General features: G+C 46.1%; 1 protein-coding gene across 1 annotated transcript in view; it reads right to left on the bottom strand.

The window, feature by feature from the left end:
- Window positions 1-650: 650 nt before the first annotated feature.
- Window positions 651-14,441, bottom strand: part of LOC112071947 (transient receptor potential cation channel subfamily M member 2-like) — a 15,953-nt gene continuing 2,162 nt past the window's right edge. The window contains exons 2-8 of the mRNA XM_070439572.1: window positions 13,880-13,965; window positions 13,454-13,564; window positions 11,848-11,965; window positions 9,359-9,491; window positions 6,071-6,242; window positions 1,155-1,335; window positions 651-843 (exon numbers count right to left, since the gene is read on the bottom strand). Coding sequence (XP_070295673.1) covers window positions 651-843; window positions 1,155-1,335; window positions 6,071-6,242; window positions 9,359-9,491; window positions 11,848-11,965; window positions 13,454-13,564; window positions 13,880-13,965 — 994 coding nt within the window. The remainder of the gene's footprint in view (window positions 844-1,154; window positions 1,336-6,070; window positions 6,243-9,358; window positions 9,492-11,847; window positions 11,966-13,453; window positions 13,565-13,879; window positions 13,966-14,441) is intronic.

Consider the following 14,441-nt stretch of genomic DNA (forward strand, 5'->3'; position numbering starts at 1 on the left):
GAGAGGAAAGGAGAAGAGTGAAGAGGATAAGAGTGGAGAGGAGAGAGGAGATTGAAGAGGAGAGGAGGAGAGAAGAGATGAGGAGAGTGGAGAGGAGAGTGAAGAGGAGAGGAGGAGAGAGGAGAGGAGGAGAGTGAGGAGGAGAGTGGAGAAGATAGTGGAGAGAAGTGAGGAGGAGAGTGTAGAGGAGAGAGTGGGGAAGAGGGAGGAGTAGAGTGGAGAGGACAGAGGGGAGAGGAGAGTGGAGCGTGAAGAGGAGAGTGAAGGAGAGTCGAGAGTGGAGAGGAGAAGATGGAAGAGGAGAGGATGATGAAGAGGAGGAGAGTGAAGAGGAGGAYAGTGGAGAGGAGGAGAGTGAAGAGGAGAGGAGGCGAGGTGGTGTGAAGAGATGAGGAGAGTGAAGAGGAGAGAGGGGGAGAGTGGAGAGGAGATAGGAGGAGAGTGGAGAGGAGAGAGAGGAGAGACCGTATGAAGTAGAATACACTGTATAATATATTTAGGACAGAAGAAAGAGCTAACCAGGTTAACAGTTTAAAGGCAGGTTTCCTGGACACAGACGAAGCCTTGTCTTGCACTAAATGTTCAATTGAGAATCTACATTGAAAGTGACTTTTAGTCCAGGACTAGGCCTCATTTGGGTTTTATATATTTCAGGACTCACTGAAGGCTCTGTAACTATTGGGGGGTCTCTGCAGCACTCTGCGTCTGATGAAGAGGAAGATGTGGGAGAGAAGGATGAGTGGAGGGGGGGCAGCTGGTCGGCTGTGGTACTCCTTGATCAGTTCATACCGCTGGAATTTCCAGATGGTGTCTGTGTTTTCCTGAACCTCCTGGAAAGTATAACTGGAGGGTGGAGAGGAAGAGGAAGAGGGAGAAGAGTGAAACACGGACAACAATGCAGATGATAGAAAGTGCAGAGATTGATGAATGGATGGATGGATGGATGGATGGATGGATGAATGGATGGATGGATGGATGGATGAAAGGATGGATTGATGGATGGATGGATGGATGGATGGATGGATGGATGGATGGTTGGATGGATGGATGGATGAATGAAAGGATGGATGGATGGATGGTTGGATAGATGGTTGGATGGATGAGTGGATGGATGGATTGATCGTTTCATTGATTGATTGATGATTGGAACCTACTTGAAGATTGCTATGAGCAGGTTGAGCAGCAGTATGTTGGCAAACAGCAGGTAGACACACAGTAGGATTATAGTCAGCCACTCAGGGAACGCAGGCATCTTGTCCTCGTTAAGAATGGGGCATTTAGGCTTTTGAGGCTCTGTACCATTTACACTGCAGGCCTTTATGTCAAACAGGGCATCTGAAACAGATAGAGGACACAACAGGGATCAATTACATCAAATGTGCCAGTCTGTTTCGTCTCTCCTCAAATCAATTCAACTTTTATTTGTCAGCAGAAAGTTACAGACGCACAAATATCATGCTAAACTCTCACGATTACAATAACAGGGGAGGTTAGCATTTTATATCATACCCCCAAGACATGCTAAACTCTCACCATTACAATAACAGGGGAGGTTAGCATTTTATATCATACCCCCAAGACATGCTAACCTCTCACCATTACAATAACAGGGGAGGTTAGCATTTTATATCATACCCCCAAGACATGCTAACCTCTCACCATTACAATAACAGGGAAGGTTGCATTTATATCAACCCAGGCATGCTAAACTCTCACGATTACAATAACAGGGGAGGTGGGCATTTTATATCATACCCCAAGACATGCTAACCTCTCACCATTACAATAACAGGGGAGGTTAGCATTTTATATCATACCCCCAAGACATGCTAACCTCTCACCATTACAAATAACAGGGGAGGTTGGCATTTTATATCATAACCCCAAGACATGCTAACCTCTCACCATTACAATAACAGGGGAGGTTGGCATTTTGGGGGGGGGGGTGTGATATTTATGCCTCTAACGTTCTCACTCATCATTATTCACGATTCATTCAGAATTATCCATACATCCACTTAACATTTTCTCCTAAAATGACATACCCAAATCTAACTGCCTGTAGCTCAGGACCTGAAGCAAGGATATGCATTTTCGTGATAAGATTTGAAAGGAAACACTTTGAAGTTTGTGGAAATGTGAAATTAATGTAGGAGAATATAARCAACTCGATTTGGTAAAAGATAATACAAACCAAAAAACATGTGTTTTTTGTTTCATCATCTTTGAAAGGCAAGAGAAAGGTCACAATGTATTATTCCAAGTGAGGCACAATTTATATTTTGGCCACTAGATGGCAGCAGTGTATGTCCAAAGTTTTAGACTCAATTTCTGTTAAAAATGTTGTATCAAGACTGCCCAAATGTGCCTAATTGGTTTATTAATACATTTTCAAGTTCATAACTGTGCACTCTCCTCAAACAATATAGCATGGTATTCCTTCACTGTAATAGATACAGTAAATTGGACAGTGCAGTTAGATTAACAAGAATTGAAGCTTTCTGCCCATTTCAGATATGTCTATGTCCTAGGAAATGTTCTTGTTACTTGAGTAGCCTGGTCCACATTAGCCTACGTTAGCTCAACCGTCCCACCTATCCTGGAACACCTATCCTGTGGAGGATAATCATGGTAGCGTCCACATTAATGTAGAAGTGTTCAGAAACATATTCTATTCTTATTTACAATAAGAATAGAATATGCATGTTTGATGTCTCATCAAAGGGGGCTTTCTTGCATGTGTCCATGTCCGTGTTTCGTTCCTTGTAAGCGGTAGCTCTAGCCTTTAGTTCAGTGTGATGTTGCCTGTAATCTATGGTTTCTGGTTTGGATACGTGGTTATAGTCACTGTGGGGACAACATCATCTATGCACTTATTGATGAAGCCTGTGACTGATGTTGTAAACACCTCAATGCTATCGGAAGAATCCCGGAACATATCCCAGTCTGTGCTAGCAAAACAGTCTTGTAGACTCACGTTTGCTTCATCGGATTGAGTCAGTCACTGATACCTCCTGTTTGAGTTTTGTAAACAGGAAGCAGGAGAACGGGGGCCTCCCGGGTGGCGCAGTGGTCTAGGGCACTGCATCGCAGTGCTAGCTGCGCCACCAGAGTCTCTGGGTTCGCGCCCAGGCTCTGTCGCAACCGGCCGCGACCGGGAGGTCCGTGGGGCGACGCACAATTGGGCTAGCGTCGTCCGGGTTAGGGAGGGTTTGGCCGGTAGGGATATCCTTGTCTCATCGCGCTCCAGCGACTCCTGTGGCGGGCCGGGCGCAGTGCGCGCCTAACCAAGGGGCCAGGTGCACGGTGTTTCCTCCGACACATTGGTGCGGCTGACTTCTGGGTTGGAGCGCGCTGTGTTAAGAAGCATGCGGCTTGTTGGTTGTGCTTCTGGAGGACGCATGGCTTTTCGACCTTCGTCTCTCCCGAGGCCCGTACGGGAGTTGTAGCGATGAGACAAGATAGTAATTACTAGCGATTGGATTACCACGAAAATTGGGGAGAAAAAGGGGATTAAAAAAAAGGAAGCAGGAGAACGGAATCAAATGGTCAGATTTGCCGAAGGGAGGAGGGAATGCTTTGTATGCAATTCTGTGGGTTAGAATAAAAGTCTAGTGTTGCAGGAGAACGTTAGTAAAAAATGAGTAAAATGGTTTTAAGTCTCCGTCCCACCCTCTGGGTGAAGGTTTCTTGTTTGTTTATGGCCCCATACAGTTTGTTGAGTGCCAAAGTGGTTTGGCTTGTGGCGAGATGTACAGTCTGGTCAAAAGTTTTGAGAATGACACAAATATTAATTTTACTGCCTCAGCTTGTGTTGATGGCAATTTGCATTATACTCCAGGAATGTTATAATGAGTATCCCCTCTTTGCCATGTAAATGAAACTGAATCCCCAAAAAAACATTTCCACTGCATTTCAGCCCTGCCACAAAAGGACCAGCTGACATCATGTCAGTGATTCTCTCTTAACACAGGTTGAGTGTTGACGATGGACAAGCGGCTGGAGATCACTCTGTTCATGCTTGATTGAGGTCAAATAACAAACTGGAAGCTCTCAAAAGGAGGGTGGTGCTTGGAATCATTGTTCTCCTCTGTCAACCTTGGTTAACTGCAAGGAACACGTGCCGTCATCATTGCTTTTGCCACAAAAAGGGCTTCACAGGCAAGGATATTGCAAGATTGCACTTAAAGATTGCACTTAAATCTACCATTTATCGATCATCAAGAACTTCAAGGAGAGCGGTTCAATTGTTGTGAACAAGGCTTCAGGGCGCCCAAGAAATTCCAGCAAGCTCCAGGACCGTCTCCGAAAGTTGATTCAGCTGCGGGATCGGGGCACCAGCAGTACAGAGCTTGCTCAGGAATGGCAGCAGGACGTGTGAGTGCATCTGCACACACAGTGAGGTGAAGACTTTTGGAGGATGGCCTGTGTCAAGAAGGGCAGCAAAGAAGCCATTCTCTCCAGGAAAAACATCAGGGAAAGACTGATATTCTGCAAAAGGTACAAGGATTGGACTGCTGAGGACTGGGTAAAGTCATTCTCTCTGATGAATCCCCTTTCCGATTGTTTGGGGCATCTGGAAAAAAAGCTTGTAAGACAAGGTGAGCACTACCATCAGTCCTGTGTCATGCCAACAGTAAAGCATCCTGAGACCATTCATGTGTGGGGTTGCTTCTCAGCCAAGGAGAGTGGCTCACTCACAATTTTGCCTAAGAACACAGCCATGAGATAAAGAATGGTACCAACACATCCTCCGAGAGCAACTTCTCCCAACCATCCAGGAACAGTTTGGTGATGAACAATGCCTTTTCCAGCATGATGGAGCACCTTGCCATAAGGCAAAAGTGATAACTAAGTGGCTCAGGGAACAAAACATCTATATTTTGGGTCCATGGCCAGGAAACTCCCCAGACCTTAATCCCATTGAGAACTTGTGGTCAAWCCTCAAGAGGCGGGTGGACAAACAAAAACCCACAAATTCTGACAAACTCCAACTATTGATTATGCAAGAATGGGCTGCTATCAGTCAGGATGTGGCCCAGACGTTCATTGACAGCAAGCCAGGGCGGATTGCAGAGGTCTTGAAAAAGAAGGGTCAACACTGCAAATATTGACTCTTTGCATCAACTTCATGTCATTGTTAAAAGCCTTTGACACTTATGAAATGCTTGTAATTATACTTCATTATTCCGTAGTAACATCTGACAAAAATATATAAAGATACTGAAGCAGCAAACTTTGTGAAAATGTATATTTGTGTCATTCTCAAAACTTTTGGCCACGACTGTAGACAGCTGTGATAATTACAGATGATAACTTTCTTGGTAGATAAAAGGGTCTACAGGCAAAAGCTCCAGATTCCTTTCACACTAGAAGCAGGGCACCAGATGTTGTTTATGAAGAGGGACATCCCTTCCCCTTTTGACTTGCCCGAGGCCTCCTTTGTCCGATCGTGCCGCTGCACGAGAAACCGCCGAGATCTAAGTCCATAGAGTCATCCAGCCACGCCACGCCTGCCAACTTCTTATGGAATTGTCATGTTTGGCAATGGAGTTGGCTAGAGGACCAGGCTACTCAAACAGGAACACAAACACATCCGGACCAGGCTACTCAAACAGGAACACAAACACATCTGGACCAGGCTACTCAAACAGGAACACAAACACATCTGGACCAGCCTACTCAAACAGGAACACAAACACATCTGGACCAGGCTWCTCAAACAGGAACACAAACACATCTGGACGAGCCTACTCAAACAGGAGCACAAACACATCTGGACCAGGCTACTCAAACAGGAGCACAAACACATCTGGACCAGGCTACTCAAACAGGAACACAAACACATCTGGACCAGGCTACTCAAACAGCACATAGTAAAAAATAGAAAGACATACCTGCATAGATGAGGACGGTTCCTTTTCATCTGCACATCATTTGATCATTCTTCTACACCTGCATTGCTTGCTGTTTGMGGTTTTAGGCTGMGTTTCTGTACAGCACTTTYWGARATCAYCTGATGTAAGAAGGGCTTTATAAATACATTTGATTGATTGATCAGTTGACTTACTATCGATGTTAGAGGGCATTTTCCCGAAGATGATAAGGTATGGTTCGTAGATGACCCCCCGGACGATCCAGTCCAGTCTGTCCTCGTTGTGGATGAGGATGCCCTGCTTAGCAACGCCATATGCTACGACCCAGATACTCAGCAGGAACATGAAGAAGAACATATCCAACATCTGGAGGAGAGGAGAGAGATAACAAGTCGTTTAATACTACATGATGGTCCATAGCAGTCATCAACTTTACGAGGGAGACTCCTGTAGATTCAAGTAAAGGAGCCCTAAATGTTGTTATTAACTTTTCTAAGCTTAGGGGCGCTATTTTCACGTCCGGATGAAAAGTGTGCCCAAAGTAAACTGCCTGCTACTCAGGCCCAGAAGCTAGGATATGCATATAATTGGTAGATTTGGATAGAAAACTCTAACGTTTCTAAAACTGTTTGAATAATGTCTGTGAGTATAACAGAACTGATATGGCAGGCGAAACCCCGAGCACAATCCATCCAGGGAATTTTTTGTTGTTGACTTCAATCTGTTTTCCATTAGGTTTCTATGGTAAGCCCGTTTTAATAGAAATATGCCTGCAGTTCCTATAGCTTCCATTAGATGTCAACAGTCTTTAGGAATTGGTTGATGTTTTTCTTTAGAGAAATGAAGAAGTACGGCAGTTCAGAACGAGGGTCCAGCCGAGTGCACTCTAATGTTTTGATGCGCGCAACCTGGAACGTGCTTTCTTWGTTTTCCTCCGGTATTGAACACAGTTTATCCCGTCTTAAATTTTATAGATTATTTATGTAAAAAAATACCTAAAGTTGTATTAGGAAAGCTGTTTGAAATGTTTGGATCAAGATTACAGGTAACCTGTGTTTTTTTTATCAAACGAGCCAAATAAAATGGACATTTTGGATATATAACGACGGAATTAATCGAACAAAAAGGACCATTTGTGATGTTTGTGGGACATATTGGAGTGCCAACAGAAGAAGTTCTTCAAAGGGAAGGCATGAATTAAATTGTTTTTTCTGACTTTTGTGTCGCGCCTGGTTTGTTGAAATCTGATTTTCATGTGTTGGTATGCTGGGCGCTGTCCTCAGATTATCGCATGGTTTGCAGAAATTCACTGATAAAGAAGTCCTGGATGCTTTGTTAACATTAGACGTGATTAAATCCCCAGGGGCTGATCATTTGGATCCTGGTCTGCTGAAGTGTGCAGCACCCCTTATTGCTGGATCAGTAGCCCACATTTTATATTTAACATTGTTATCAGGAAGGCATTCGACACTGTTGATCATTCTGTTTTGCTGAAGAAATTATCAAGAGTAGACCTGGGATATACAGACTGTTTATGGTTTCAGAATTATCTTAGTGACAGAACTAAGGCCATCTTGATAGATGGGGTTCAATCAGAATTATCTTAGCGACAGAACTAAGGCCATCTTGATAGATGGGGTTCAATCAGAATTATCTTAGTGACAGAACTCAGGCCATCTTGATAGATGGGGTTCAATCAGAATTATCTTAGTGACAGAACTCAGGCCATCTTGATAGATGGGGTTGAATCAGAATTATCTTAGTGACAGAACTCAGGCCATCTTGATAGATGGGGTTCAATCAGAATTATCTTAGCGACAGAACTCAGGCCATCTTGATAGATGGGGTTAAATCAGAATTATCTTAGTGACAGAACTAAGGCCATCTTGATAGATGGGGTTAATAGATTTGAGGTTCAAAAGGTGTTCCTCAGGGTTCACTTTGTTATATAATGACATAGGAAACACTGTTAATACGTGTAACATTCATCTCTATGCAGATGACAGTTTTGTATTCCTGTGCCACCTCAGGGTTAGGGTCAGTGTTAGGGTCAGTGTTAGGGTTAGGTTAGGGTTAGGGTCAGGGTTAGGTCAGGGTCAGGGTTAGTGGTTAGTGTCAGGGTCAGGGTTAGGGTCAGGGTTAGGGTCAGGGTTAGGGTCAGGGTTAGGTTAGGGTCAGGGTTAGGGGTCAGGGTCAGGGTTAGGGTCAGGGTAGGGTCAGGGTTAGGGTCAGGGTTAGGGTCAGGGTCAGGGTTAGGGTCAGGGTTAGGGTCAGTGTTAGGGTTAGGGTCAGGGTTAGGGTCAAGGTCAGGGTTAGGGCTGACCCTCGGTGCAGCAGGCCATTCGTGGACTTCAGCATGACTTTGATTCAGTTCAGAAATCACTTACAGATCTTAAATGAGTGTAAATACTAAGTAAAACCAAGCTCKTGCTGTTCTGTAGGTCATGAAATGTTGACCCTGAGGACCTGCATATCTGCCCTATAAATGGAGCCCAAATTGAGCTTGTTTCTCAATATAAGTACCTGGGTGTCTGGATTGATGACAAGTTGTCCTTCGTAACGCATATAAAACATCTGACTAAGAAGCTAACATCGTTTTTTATATCTAAATAAATCACCATTCAAATAGGAGAAAGATTGTTCAAACAACGCTTCWCCCTGTATTGGATTTTGGTGATATTGTTAACATGCATGCAGCAACCTAAAACCCTTGGACGCAGTCTACCATTCAGCAATACGTTTTATCACAGGGGACAATTTTAGGACTCATCATTGTAGTCTGTATAAAATGTGTGATGGACCTCTCTGTCTGTAAGAAGAGAGCTGCTTTCTCTTGTATTTACAAAGCAATCTGACAGAAACTCCCTCCTATATGTAACATCATTAATTAAGATAAGAATCATAAGTTACCAAACCCGTTCTCAGGAATGGATAACCCCAGAGATCCCTCCAGTCTCCACAGATTTGGAAAATCTGCCTTTTGTTTTTTTGCCCCAAATTTGTGGAACAATCTGCAGAGTTCACTGCAGTTAGATGTGCTGGTGTCACTCAGGCAGGTTACACTATTGATTGAGGACCTCTATGTAGTTGAATGTGATTGCTTTTATTAAATGTTTGTTATATATTATTAGTTATTTTTTTATTGTGCAGAATTGTATTGTTTTATCCACATTGGTATGTTATGCCTAACCGTAGCCTTAAATTAAGACCAAAAAGCTTATTTTTGTTTTCCTGAATTTCTAAGTTATAGCCGATTTTGACTTTGTGGCTGTGGTAACTATTTGAAAGGGCAGTGAATTCTCTGCTACTTTGAGAACTTGTAAACAAGCCTCTTGTGTGTTAGATGCAGATGGTTAACTGGTGTTAGCTTTATAAAGCCTGATGTAGTTTGTTGATATTCAACATTTTTACACAACTACAACGGCTCACAATAGTCTAGACACAATAACATGAAGTTAATGTGTATCGATCCATCCTCTCACCATTCTCCTGACGATGATGATCTTGGGGCCCAGAGTTTTACTGATGATGAAGATGGCCATGAGACGAAGACAGAAGATGATGAAGTCGATACACAGGATGACCTTCCCTGCATAGAACAACCTGGTGGTCAGTCTGCAAGTGAAATATACAGTAGATCAGTAGTATGAGGTCATCTCTCGAGATAGACATGAACGCTGGACTCATTAATGGTGAAACATGAAACGCTGGACAAGCACGGGAACCTCCTACCTCATAATGGTGAAACTGCCACGGCCATTTGCTGTATTACATTTCTACTGCGCGAACAACAGCATATGGAGCTGTTTCCTCACAGCGCAGGTCCATCTTTAACGTTAGCTAGCATTTCCTACAGCGCCACCAGAAGCTCTCTTGGGCTTCGCGTGCCTCCCAGATGCTCTTAGCGTTTAGGCTAAAGCCTCTTCTCGCTACCAGCGCACTCCAGTCCCTTGGAGGAACGTGGTCCTTGGAGCTAGTGGCGGCTGATCTGCCCCCATACAGATGGCCGATACAGTCGCGTACGTTCCGGGCTTTTAAGGCGTTTAAAGGGCGTAGTCGCTCTCTGCGCCCTTACGGATGAGGGACGTATCCCTGTCTTCATCAGCTCGCTCCATCAGCGACTCTTCCTAAATAGTGTTGAGGCCGTAGCCGTCGGTCCGCCATGCTGAGCCTAGAGACGGCGGCCAAGGGTTCACACACTGAGTTCTCTCCTATACACAATACTGGGCTCGGTCATAGACCATCCCGGTAGCCCGGGTTCCGCGGCTACCCGCCACGCGCAGTCTGTGTCATAAGAAGCCAGTGCGGCTGGTTTGGTAACGGTTGTGAGACATTCGCGTAGAGGGACGGCCTGTGTGCTTCTCTGAACCCTTCATCTCGCTCCCCGAGACTCGCCTCCGTACCGGATGTAGTACATTGATAATTAGTGAATTATTTTTATATTTTAAATCTATTCCTGATTTTAGATTACCTCTCACCGATTGAATTAATTGGGGAGACGTAAATGTGTATGTGGACATAAAGACATAGGGATACATAGCTTAGCAAATAGCAATGAATAATCCACCGTCTACCGTAATAGCAGCAACATTTGGTCTACGCTTAGGTAGTGTAATTAATCATTTTATCATATATTAATCTAATTATTCAATTATAATAGTACAACGGTTATTAATTAATTTGTATCTTATAATATTTTCTTAGAACCGCAGTATAAAGTTCTAAACTTAAAGCATTTTAAGACTTTAAAATAACTTAATTTAAGGACACTTAAGTCTGAGCATAACCGTGCCCAGAGACGAAAGACAAATTAGATGCATCTCTACTGGTGATCAGATAACATCCAGTGACACTTGGATCGTATCATTCGCTTTCGTCCTTACCGCAAGTGTGGACTTAAAACAATACGGAGCTGGGCGTATGGGAACTGCGGCATCATTGTCCTACTCATGACAGCTTAACGCTCAGCTAGGCAAAGACGGGTCCCTCCACGTACCCGGAGGGTAGCAGCCTGTAGACAAGATGCTATCTTAGCGACCTCAGAACGTGAAGGCGATGCTCTGAATTAAATGTGGTCAGTGTGTAAGCTAGGCTACCCTGTTTGCTCTTCTGTGAAGCCTCATTCGTGTAACTCCTACCTCCAAAAGGATATAATATGCATGCGATAGTGATAGAGACGTGTGTAGTGTGTAGATGTGATGGGCACTGATATCTATAGAAGCCTTTTTCGAGCAGTTAGGCTAGTGCCATAGACGGTGTCCGATTCTCCTGTGCTACAGCTTCACAGCGTATGAGGCAACCACTGCGCTAGCCTTCATGCCGGAATCTTGTACGTACGGCAATGCGGATGCTACCGGTTATGACCCAATTTCAGACATTCGCGACGACCTCAAGTGCGAACGACACGAGCGTCGACATGGAGCGGCCGCTTCGCTCCACAGAGGGGTAGTATCACATTTCCATTTCATTTTCATTAACCAGTACAACGGTTTGATTTTGTTTGTAGTCAGCAGTGAAGCGAGTGACATCTTATGGGAAGGCTAGCTATCGAATAACGACCCGGATCGCGTCCTCTGCGTGAGCGTTCTCGAGATTAGAGTATGTAGTGGTGTTTAGTTAATGCGCACAGGTCGAGGCGACGCAGAGTCTCAACTAGTCCGTAGGTTAGCTGTCAGCAGCTAAGTCCTGATGGTGTCAGTTACTTTTATTACACAGACAGATCCATGCGATAACTAGTACACTGCGACCACTATCTCGCGCTGTGAGTCTTAGACGGAGCTAGCGGCCCGCCGAAACTAGGTTACTGCTACTGTGACGGGATGTTGTAGAGCATGAAACCTACAGGAACGGGGCCACCGCCTTGATGTTAGTTGAGAACGACAGGGTGTTTGTCCAGATCACGCCAAGGTTCTTAGCGCTCTGGGAGGAGGACACAATGGAGTTGTCAACCGTGATGGCGAGATCATGGAACGGGCAGTCCTTCCCCGGGAGGAAGAGCAGCTCCGTCTTGCCGAGGTTCAGCCTTGAGGTGGTGAATCCGTCATCCACACTGATATGTCTGCCAGACATGCAGAGATGCGATTCGCCACCTGGTCATCAGAAGGGGGAAAGGAGAAGATTAGTTGTGTGTCGTCTGCATTAGCAATGATAGGAGAGACCATGTGAGGTTATGACAGAGCCAAGTGGACTTTGGTGTATAGCGAGAATAGGAGAGGGCCTAGAACAGAGCCCTGGGGGACACCAGTGGTGAGAGCACGTGGTGAGGAAGACAGATTCTCGCCACGCCACCTGGTAGGAGCGACCTGTCAGGTAGGACGCAAGCTCAAAGCGGTGGGCCGCGCCGGAGATGCCCAACCGGAGAGGTGGAGAGGAGGATCTGATGGTTCACAGTATCGAAGGCAGCCGATAGGTCTTAGAAGGATTGAGAGCAGAGGAGAGAGAGTTAGCTTTAGCAGTGCGAGCGCCTCCGTGATACAGAGAAGAGCAGTCTCAGTTGAATGACTAGTCTTGAAACCTGACTGATTTGGATCAAGAAGAGTCATTCTGAGAGAGATAGCGGGAGAGCTGGCCAAGGACGGCACGTTCAAGAGTTTTGGAGAGAAAAGAAAGAAGGGATACTGGTCTGTAGTTGTTTGACATCGGAGTGGATCGAGTTGTAGTTTTTTCAGAAGCGGGTGCAAACTCTCGCTTCTCTTGAAGGACGGAAGGCCGTTAGCCAGCGCCGGGTTCTAGATACTATTACACTCAACGGAACGACTTGAATTATGTAGTGTTCAAACAACGCAGCCACTGCCAGCTAGCCCCGCCCACCCCCCATACAAAGTCAACAACTGCCAAGCTAGGCACACAAAGTCAACAACGCAGCCACTGCCAGCTAGCCTACTTCAGCAGTACTGTATCATCTTAATTCATTTTAGTCAATAAGCATTGGGCGTATGCGAACGTAAGGTGTCGTTAACTTCTGAACATTCGAGACGCGATGTGCTAAGGTACGCAGTGCCTGACATCCAATCTACCTTGGTGTCAAGGTGTAGCAAGTGAAGGTGGCTCTCTCGTGAATAAGTGCGTGTGCTCAGAGCTATGTGTTGCTGTCGATATGAGCGCAGCGGTGGATTCTATGCGTGCTTCTAACTGCACCGACCGATGCACAAACCGGCTGGTTGGTCTTGTTATCGTATTTTTTGCGGCTTCTCTTAGTTTTGATTTTCCTCACTCGTCCTGCCTATTTCCTCTCCATCATCGGGATGCGCGCGCCTGGCGGCTCGGATTCTTCAGGCAAAGATCGGCCGCCGCATAAATTCTTGCAGTTTGGTGACCCAGAGGAGAGGCGGAGAAAGAGCGGTGCAGACGAGCCCACGTAGAGGGTTCTCAGGTCTGCCGGTGGGTAGGCACTGCCATGGAAAACTCCGAGAACTCTGCTGGCCAAGAGTCATCAGGCTGAGTTTGACATCTTCTGAGCCTCAAGCCATCCGAGCTCCAGTTCCGCGCGTCATAGTCGCTCGATCTCCTGGCACTGCACTCTTGCTCAAGATGGTGAAATGCGCGATCACGCATCAGATATACACCTGCTCACTCACGATAGCTGCGATGCGATCGTGGCGTTGCGGAGGTGGCGCGCCAGGATTCGTCACACCGACTGAGCAGCGTTGCTGGTGCGGCAGGGAGTAGGTTGGTCGAGCACAGCGAGGCTTCCGGGGTTAGAGGCAGATGCTTGAATTTAGAGTGGGTATCGCCTCATCTCTCCCAAGTTGGCTTAGCAGCAGAGTCACGATTATAGCTCTACTGGTGGCTCCACCTTAAAATGTCCCATTCTGGACGTATACGCGCTCTATTGAATTCCATGCGTGTGCACAGGATCCGCGACCATGTGCATGCCAAGGTCCGCAGAGAGGACTGTGCGAAGATTTCTCTCTTATTCACCATTTTAATCGCGCCCTGCTGCCCAGAGCCCGTGTTTCTCTCCTCGGATTAGATATCAGTCTCGCAATGAGGGTGGTGCGTACCCAGCGGAATGCCGGCGGAGTTGGATGTGAGCTCCTTTCCAGGACCGTAGGGAGCCGTGGACAGGGACTCCATCCTCTCAACAGTTCTGGGGCGGAACACTTATGAAGCAGCTTCACCCCAAACGGGTCTAGCTCTCTTGACGTCCGATATCCTCTTCTTGCCCTCCTTCTTTCCACTCTACTCCATCTTTTGACCTCACCGCTCGTCAGCCATTCCGCCCCGACGTGAAGCTGCAGCAAGGCTTGAGGGAGCAGATGGCCACGCATCGGAACACTACATCTTCTAGCGGTAGAAGAGGATGTGTGTGTACTTGCCCACATTCAGAGCTCTTGCATATGGCAAAGAGCGTCCCGAACTCACAGATAGAGTCTTAGGATGGAAGGAGGAGAGGGTGCGGGGACGCGGAACCGACTACACGCTGATAGGCTTATTGGCCTGATTCTTCCCTCGTGCGCCTCGTCATCCACACTTCCACTCAACTGCCCACTCTACCCGTCGAGATGGGTGAGTAGTCGCGTCCTGTCCAACCTGTGGCCTGAGTCGCTTCTGCTCTTCCCCGCT

The sequence above is a fragment of the Salvelinus sp. IW2-2015 genome, unplaced genomic scaffold (genome assembly GCF_002910315.2).
Source record: "Salvelinus sp. IW2-2015 unplaced genomic scaffold, ASM291031v2 Un_scaffold1777, whole genome shotgun sequence".
Lineage (NCBI taxonomy): Eukaryota > Metazoa > Chordata > Actinopteri > Salmoniformes > Salmonidae > Salvelinus > Salvelinus sp. IW2-2015.